At 42.2% G+C, this 8625-nt stretch overlaps 1 protein-coding gene across 4 annotated transcripts; it reads left to right on the forward strand.

The window, feature by feature from the left end:
• The first annotated feature begins 5150 nt into the window (after positions 1-5150).
• BTG4 (BTG anti-proliferation factor 4) lies at positions 5151-7912 on the forward strand. Of its 4 annotated transcripts, none has more exons than XM_083808620.1 (5): positions 5151-5380; positions 5678-5878; positions 6405-6542; positions 6729-6924; positions 7083-7912. In XM_083808620.1, the coding sequence occupies exons 2-5, from the start codon at positions 5706-5708 to the stop codon at positions 7257-7259; spliced, it is 684 nt and encodes a 227-aa protein (XP_083664746.1). In that variant the 5' UTR covers positions 5151-5380; positions 5678-5705; the 3' UTR covers positions 7260-7912. The 4 variants fall into 4 exon arrangements, with proteins under 4 accessions (XP_083664746.1, XP_083664748.1, XP_083664745.1 ...); XM_083808622.1 differs by having other exon boundaries at positions 5151-5353; XM_083808619.1 differs by having other exon boundaries at positions 5151-5332.
• Positions 7913-8625: the final 713 nt, after the last annotated feature.

An 8625-nucleotide genomic window follows, 5' to 3' on the forward strand; every position in this document is an offset into this window, starting at 1 on the left:
GCAGACGCGTCTGTGGGGCTGGACCCGAAGGTGGCACCGGGGTGCCCTATGTCTCCCCCTGGCACTGCTGGGCTGGAGTGTCCCCAGCCTGGGCCGTGGGCCAGCCCCACGGCTGCAACCTGTGTGTACGCTCTGTCGTCATGGTCACTTAGGGCTGGCGTGGGGAGGAAGGGCCACTGCTTTGAACTGTCCACATGGCTCTTGCCATAGGAAGCTTTGTTGCAGAAGAGGTTTCTATGGGCAGAGTCAATCCAGAGCACGCACGGAGTTTCTGCCCTTCTCCTGGGGTAAAAAGGCCACAGGTTGTGTCGGAGCCACGGCGGGATCCGGGCTTTGGTTACGTGTGGCAGTCTGGGCTGCTACCTGGATTGTACAGCTCCATACCAGGAGCCTAGGCTCTATGGAAGGAGGCCCCAAAAAGACAAACAGAATGAATGTCTTGTGCTCCTGGCACTGGGCTGCGGTTGGAGACACACGCTGCACATCTTCACCCACGGGTGACCAGACCACCTCTCTCCCCATTCCCTGGGGGCCTAGCCATCCATTTCTGTATGCTTTCTCTTGACCTGTTCGGCTCACTGCAGTCTTCTCACCCCCTCGCATTTCAGGTCATGTTTCCCTACTTAATTCTTTGCTCGTTTCTTCCTGACAACCTGCACCAACATGACCTCAGCCTGCCGCAGCTGACATGGGGAGAGGCAGGGGGCAGGTAGATAAGCCCATATGGACTGTGCGCACTGCAGGCTCTCCTTTGCTCCACACTGGAGGAGGAGAAAACATATTTCCTGTTCTGCATTGCTCTTTGTTGCGTGGGAGGTGGAAATGCAAGAGTAAAACAGCGTGGTCCTCCCTGCTGCTTTAGCAAGGCACGATGCTTAGCTGGTGATCCACGCATGTGGTAGGGGTAAGAGTGTCTAGTGATTTGGGGTGTCTCATTTTAGAGGAATGACCTGAGATGCATTCAAAGAGCTTGTCCTTTAGAAATTTCTGTGCATCTCACCCCTTTGAGAACTGCCTACCTCTAACAGGCCCATGTAAATTGTGTGGGTTAGGCCTCTCCTAATCAGTGTAATTAGCACGGTCATATGTCCTATGTGCTTTGCATAATCAAATACAGTACTCATGGTAAAATGTTTATGCAGAAAAATTATCTGTAGGTACCTGTCACTTAGGTGTTTACAGAATACCCACTGAGTTACTAAGTAATTAAGTAAAGATGAAAGCCTTAATCAGAACGTGATTCATTTCTTAAATAAATTTTCTTAAGCTCTCTCATCAGGCCCAGAAAGTTTCTATTTATAAAAGGAAAAAAATTGTGAGCCATCAACATATTAAAAGTGTAGTTTGTGGCTTTGATCGGAATCACTGTGTTGTTCCATCCAAAAATAAATCTTTGCACAGAGACTGCGTGGTGTGAATAAACATCACGCTTCCAGATACACGGCTTCCTCTGCCCTCCGACATAACAGAGAGCCAGCTGAATCGCTGCTGTGCTCATGCAGCACTGCTGGTGCTCATACATTGCTTTTGGTGGTGCTTGTGAATGAGATCGGGGCAGGATCTACCCTGACAAAACCAAAGTGGAGTCCTTTTCTCTAAGAACACTATCTTCTAGGATGTTTTCCCATACAGAAACAGCTCACGCTTACTGCTCTTACATCAATAGTTAGGACTTCAGCTGCTTACCTGGAGAAGGCGTCTGTCACCGAGCATACGCAAAACCCAGATGGCTTGTAGAAGGAAGATTCCTACTAGCAAGCTGCGTGTTGTTTTGTTGGCTCCATGAACCCAATCCTGTAAAACAAGAAAACTGCAAAATTCTTCAGGAGTAACTGTTGCTGGTAGTGTCTTTAGGGAAACTGCTTGCTCTTGGTTTGGCCGGCAGTTACTAGAGAAACTGTGTCTGACTCTTTTCCCTTTATAGTTCATGCCTAGGCTTGCCTGGTGACCCAGGAGACCCATAATTTAATCTAGCTAAGAATGCTTGTGCTGAGTTAGGGGCCTGATCTGAACCCCACTGAAGTCTTCGGACAGGTTTCCATTGGTCTTACTGAGCTCTGGATATCTCCCACGGATATCCAGGCACAGCAATGCAGTGTTTGTTAGTGTTTTTTTGTTTTTCTTAATAATGTTTTAAAAAACCAGCAGCACCCTTTAGCAAAAGGCATAAATGTCTGCTCATTTATCTCATGCATGTTCGATCAGAACACTTGGCTATTCATCATGGTCTTTGCAGAAGCTGCTGGGATGCTAACAGTTTCTGTCTGGATGCAACAGGGAACAAGTGGGAGCACAGTTTGTTGAATTGCTAATGGATCTCACATTGGGATGGACTGCTCACATTTTCTTTCTGACGCTTTGTTTCTCTGCTGTTTATTTTCCAAATAGGGTACCCAAGGCTGCCTTTCCTTTAGGTCAGCAACGACTGACAGCATTATGAAGGATTTGTGTTCAATGAATCTGCCTAATTAAAAGAGACGGTTTTTCTTGTCAGTGAAATGGGAGGCCAGAAATACTCTGCTATTTGTTTCATTAACATAAATACTTCTGAATTCCTGCACATTAAAAATACTAAGTTAAAAAGTTCTCGTTGCCTTATTTCAATGGGAATCTTTTAATTAGAGCCAACTGGATGGGTTGCCAGGATCTTTTCTTAAATTTCCCTTTTTTTGTTGTTGTTTTTTTCCCTGTCTGATGCAGAAAGTTGGTATAGTGAGTAGTTCAGCCTCTCAGCTTCCAAGAAATGCACCTTATTGCATGACTGATTGCACTGCTTCATCGGGTTTCTCAGGTGAGGAGTTTGTTTATGGCTGACCTGTGCTTTATGTGTTAGCTATGGGAACAACTAACTCAACAAAAGGAGGCGTTGTAGGGATTCAAACTTCTCTTTGACTGTCCTTTGTGGAATCTGGTCACTTCTTTTGTCGCAGAATTTCCTAACTCACAGGGCCTGCCTGGGCAAGTTAGAGTCGGAGAAAGTAGGAAGGCGGGAGACAGTTCAAAGACCCTGCAACTGACCCAAACCAGCTCGGCGTTTACTGAAGAAAAGACAGCAATGGGATGATTCCTGAGACCGCACTGTGTCAGATCCCACATGGAAACTGATCAAATTAGGGCCTTCAGTGGCAGGCGATGGACTCTGTAAGACGCCTGCTGCTGTTCTGCAGTGGGCATGTTATTTTAGCCCTGGTAGTTTAAGAATAAAAGGAAAATGAGGTTTATAGGTAGAAGTGATATCTTTTATTAGATTATATTATGATGATGTGAAAAAATGACACGAAGACAAAGAAACCAGACTAAGCTTTGGCAAGAAGGACAACATCACCCCTAGAGGATTCACAATCTGTAGGTCTGTGATTGTGCTTGAAGCCTTGAGAGGACTGAACTGTTATTTAGAAGAACTTAAACTATAATTATGTGCATTATCCATCATTTTTAGGAGGTAGATCTTGCTCTTATTTAATATTTTCCTAGACACCACTTTGTCAGCAGAGCTGAAGAATCCAGGTCTGTGGTAGTTGTTCCTAGCTGCATCCTCAGGGTTTACATGAGAACCAGAAAGAGAAACCCATCAACTGCCTGACATTTTTAAAGCAAGTTTAATCTGTAAAATAACATTCCAGCCTCAGGCGTAAAAATCCAGTTTGCTTGCTCCAGAATTTTCACCTGTTACCCTGAGCTAATTTTGGTGTGCAGGCAGCAGACAGCCCGTGGCATGGAAAAATCTTCATAGGCTGCACAGAAAGAGGCGAACAACTCCTGAAAAGACCTTGTGTGGGAATTCTTTACAGCAATGCCCAACAGAGATTTCCTGTTGTCCCCCAACTTTCTCCAGAAGCATAAAACAGGTTACCATTGCCCTCTTCTGCTGCGTATGTAAGGGAAGAAATAACTCATGGCTTGCATATGGAACAAAATTCCCATTTGTTGTAACAAGAGACTGAATGCAGTGCAGAGCACACAAGGGATTGTCTTGTGGTCAAAACACTGGTGTATGACATTAAATCTCATTCCTGGCACTGTTGTTTGCTTTTCCTGAAGATTTGTTATCTCAGCCTTTGATTTTCCTCTCATTTGAGTGGTTACTGGAAGGTTCCTGTTGCTTGAGGAAGTATTTTGATATGTCAGAAAAGGAAGGGGAAGACACTGTTTTTTTCCCTTTTATTACACATTCTCTAAAGCCAGAATTTCTCCTAAATGCCTTAGTAAGTCTGTTTTGTGGCACTGAACGAAACTGTAAAGAGAAAGGAAGTAACTGTGTGGGCGGAGGAGAAGGGGAGTCCAGAAATAGCCAGAAATGCATCAATCGTGGTACACTTCTGCAAAGATGTGTACTTCTGCGATGTTGTGTCCTCATGCTTCATTGTGCTTATCTGGTGTATTGTATCACAATCTATTCACAAAACCAAAATGTAAGCACTTGAACTGCTTGGCTGCAACATCTACAATCAAATCAAGAGCCGGTTTAAGTGCTCAGCTCTTTTTACCTTAATTTGTCATTTTGTCTTGACAGTTCCTGATATCTGACACTGGTGGCACAACTTCCTGAGACAGCAAAGGGAAAAAAAGAACACATCAGCTTTTCTCTGAATGTTCCCCCCTAATTATTGCCTGAAGTTTTAAACACTGAAGCATTCATATTTGAGAAACTGCCTTTGTAAAAAACCTTTAACAGAGCCATTTCCACTCTCTATAAAACGCCTCAAAAATTAAATAAAACTTTACTAATAATGTGAACGTTTATACAGATCACTAGCAAGATTAATGTATGATAAATACAGAGTCATATAATTTTCAAAATGAAGAGTACCAAATGTGAGGGCTTCATAGGGAAAGTAGTAGCTGTGCAAAGTCAGCTAGTAGCAGTCAAGTCGAATTTTAAAAATTTATTAATAAGCCTGGTACTATTTTTCTCATGGTGAATATTTCACTTAAATATTAAACTGATGTTTATCTGATGGGCTCGTGGATACAACAGCACACAGTGGTGATTTAAATACACTTTAAAAGATGATGCTGATATTGGGATAACACCAAATAGCTTGGAAGTACCTTTGAAACCAGCATGTCAATAAGTGTAATGGTGTACACCTGAATATTGTTAAATTTCACAGAGCCCCTTGATTTTCCTCTTCTATATAAACCCCTAAGCAAGGTGGGTTGTTTAGAAGAGTGGGGGGGAGAAATTGGGTGTTTTTGGGGTTTCTGTTAAAAAGAAAAGCAAAGCCAACAACTACATAGGTTCTTGTAGTATTAAATCTGTTTCCTTGGTGGCTATTTGGAGTTGTATATAAGGTATATCTTAGATTTTCAACAGCTTTGGTCTGAGAAGGTAATGTTTCTCGTTTTCATTGTAAGTAAAAGAACTATGTAATTCTAAGTAAGTACTCCTGCTTCATTATTGAAATGTGTATGTGATGTGTAATAAGGAATAATATCTCTTAACACTTGTTAATATTTTAACAAGTGTAGTGTGGGAGTCTTCTGGCAGTATGTTAAGCTGGTGTCAGTGTCCTGAACTGAAGTGATCGGTTGTTTAGCATCTGGGCTTATCTACGCTTTATCTGACATGGCTTATGCAGGTTCTGTAATATTTATCCTTGCAATTTGATACTGCCTTAATGTTATTAAACTTATTTAGTGTAGTGTCTCATTTCTACTGATGGCTCTCCAACAGCCAAAGCACTTTGTGCACTTGATTTAAAATGAAAGATGAAATTGCTGCCACGGTCTTCTTCATCACAAGGCTGGTGAAAAGGGAAGACAAGCTGAGTAAGCATAAAATGGAGAAATTTGCAGCTAAGTTGACAACAATACTGTTTGAAAAGTACAAGAATCACTGGTACTTGGACAATCCATCCAGAGGACAAGCCTTCAGGTAAGAGGATCCTTAGCAGAAGAGGAGGTGGACTGGAGTCTTTACATGACATTCAAGATGTAGCAAATGTAGCTAAATGGAAACTAGTTGTTAACTGGTTAAAAAAAAAATGTGAGTTCTGAAAGCAGCTTCATAGGATGTATCTGGAGGTATGTCTAGAGAGCCAATGTAGAAAACCAAAGGCAGTGTGCACAGTGTCTTGACTACCCCTCTGACTTGTTGAGTGCAGAACTTAGAACTTAAGTGGTCTTAATGACTCATAATTGTAACAGCTTAAAGTCTCCAGAAATGACCTTTGCAGTGAGTTGCTGCATAAAGTATTAAAATGAACAAGAAGTAACAGAAGCCTTGGTTGGGCTTATAAATCAGCTAGTTAATTTAACTTGCTTCTTGAGGTTGTCAGAACTTGCATCAACAGGCTGTGTTAAGATAAACTGTAGTAAACCTAATTGAATTCTGCTGTGGCTTTGCAAGTTCTGCTCATACAAAAATACAATGTTCTACTTGCACTTGTGTTCTTAACTAGGTGTATAAGGATAAACAAACATCAGACGAGAGATCCGCTGCTGGAGCAAGCTTGTGTGGAGAGTAACGTGGACTTCAATAATCTTGGTTTGCCGAAAGAGATGACGCTATGGGTTGATCCATTTGAGGTATGTTGCAGGTGAGTTGAGAACCTGTCACTAATGTCATACTGTGTGTTCTGTACCAGCTTGATCCTTGCCGAACTTATTAATGAACTTAATAGAAACTGTATCAAGGTGTACTTCTGTATTAGTGTCAGGTGAGTAGTAGCAAATGTCTGTACTGCTCGTGCGGAACTGCATGATACAAATACAGTTTCTTCCAGGTATGGTGAGAAGAACCGGCCGTTCACAATTGCCCACTTCGAAGGAGAGGAGAACCCAGAGCTCCCTCAGCAGATCAGCTATGCTGTTGACAGAGCAGCTCTAGACTATCAATCTGGCACCTCTTCTGATGAGGAGAGCTTCAACAAGGAACCAAAAGCTATCCCTACTGTCAGTAACCCTAACAGTGTCTACCAGGTAAATATGGTCATGGTATGTAGCTTTTGGTCAGAGCTATTACCTGCCCTGCAGGTTCTGTTGTGGAGGAGTACAGTAAACTAAGAGCTGATGGCCAGACTAATCCCCCCTCTCTTGCTTAAACACACTTTAACTTCATCTCATTTCTTGTTGTTTAGTTTGGTGACTACTGCAAGCCACCCATACAGCCCTGGTCTCAGTATCTTCATAGGAAGACATACGTGACTGATGGCTCATACTATGCCCAGCACAGGGGTTACAAAGTCTACAGGCCAACAGCTGCTTTCACAGGACCGCGTGTTGATAGATACCACTGGATCAATACCAAGCGGTAGATCTGTGGCTGCACACGTTAGATGCTGTTGAAGCACTGAGCTATGGTATGGGATGAAGGCTGGCACTGCAAAGCTTTATAAAAACAAAGCACTTACTGTCTATTCCCTATCTCTTACTCTGTATATCTGGAACTTTGGGGTTTTATTATGTAACTTTTTAATGTTTTATTAATGTTAACATAAGACTGAAAATTAATGTGAGACTCTACTTGTAAGCTAAAAAGGAAATGCATATACCAATAAATCTAATCATGTTTTTTTTAAAAGCCGTCTGACCTGCTATCAGTGCCCTGAAGGCAGTTAAAGCTTTTCAGTGAAGTCACAAGCAAGTCAAGGAAGACTTTCAAAAAATAAAAATAAAAAATAAATCCAAGTTGCTTTGAAAGGTAGTCTGCTTCCTTCTGGCAAAAGTAGCAAGAGCAGAAGCACACTCCATAGTTGCATGTCTACACATCACAAAGTGGTTGAGTGAAGCTTTGCTATATGCAGCTGTGAAAGACTGCCTTGTGGCTCCAGCTGGGCTTCTGCTTCTTAGCCTATAGCTTACCTGTCAGAAGAACACAGCCTACTGGACAGGAGAAGGATGAATACATGGCATTGTAGCTTGCCAGTCTGCAGTACTGTGTCCCCAGGGAAGCTTTTCCTGTAGCTGTGGGACAACTTGAGTCACTTGAGCTGTTTTCCAACTAGTTCAGAACTCTGGACACATGGAGTCTACACTCCCAGTAGGAAAGATACTGGAGTCTTAAACTGTATTCTAGGATATTGCTTGAGACATCTTTCCTTATTTTTGCTCAGTGCTGGTACTAATCACATTCAACACAACTGCTTTTGTATTGATTTGCAGTATCTCTTCCTCCTGACTCAACTTGTCTCCTATTCCACCCCTCTGCTTTTTAAACTGGGACTTGAGGGTAACAGCTTGCCTTGCTGGCTAATCTGCTGAAAATGCTCAACAAACTTAATGCTCAACAAACTTGTGTGTCAAAAGCCAATGGCTCATGTAAATACATGCCTACTTACTGTGGCTATTTCTACTTGTTTTAGTCTACCTGTTGCTACCTAATAAACAGTGATGGAAACAGTTAAGTAGTAGTCCTGAAAGAGAGAGGCACTGTAAAAGCAGGCAGCTAGAGCCACTTCAAGAGCTGGAGGGCTGCCTGTATAAGTAAAGCCAAACAAAAAGGATTAAAACTATTGTGTAAATTTCAGGTAATCTCATAGTGTAGAAGATACTTGCTGTATAAAGTCACAGGTGCTCAGTAAACTGTATCTTAGTTACCTTTTTATTATGATGTACATATGATATTGATGGGGGATAATTAGGAGACCAATTCTTGTAATGCTGTTCTGCAATGAGGTGCTC

Source organism: Anser anser (assembly GCF_964211835.1).
Source record: "Anser anser genome assembly, chromosome: 22".
Lineage (NCBI taxonomy): Eukaryota > Metazoa > Chordata > Aves > Anseriformes > Anatidae > Anser > Anser anser.

Excerpts from the sequence above, each read along its gene's own strand:
- BTG4 (XM_083808620.1), top strand. The coding sequence starts at position 5,706 with ATGAAAGATGAAATTGCTGCCACGGTCTTCTTCATCACAAGGCTGGTG. Across the intron at positions 6,543-6,728 it reads CCATTTGAGGTATGTTGCAG|GTATGGTGAGAAGAACCGGC; the intron begins GTGAGTTGAGAA and ends AGTTTCTTCCAG. Across the intron at positions 6,925-7,082 it reads ACCCTAACAGTGTCTACCAG|TTTGGTGACTACTGCAAGCC; the intron begins GTAAATATGGTC and ends CTTGTTGTTTAG.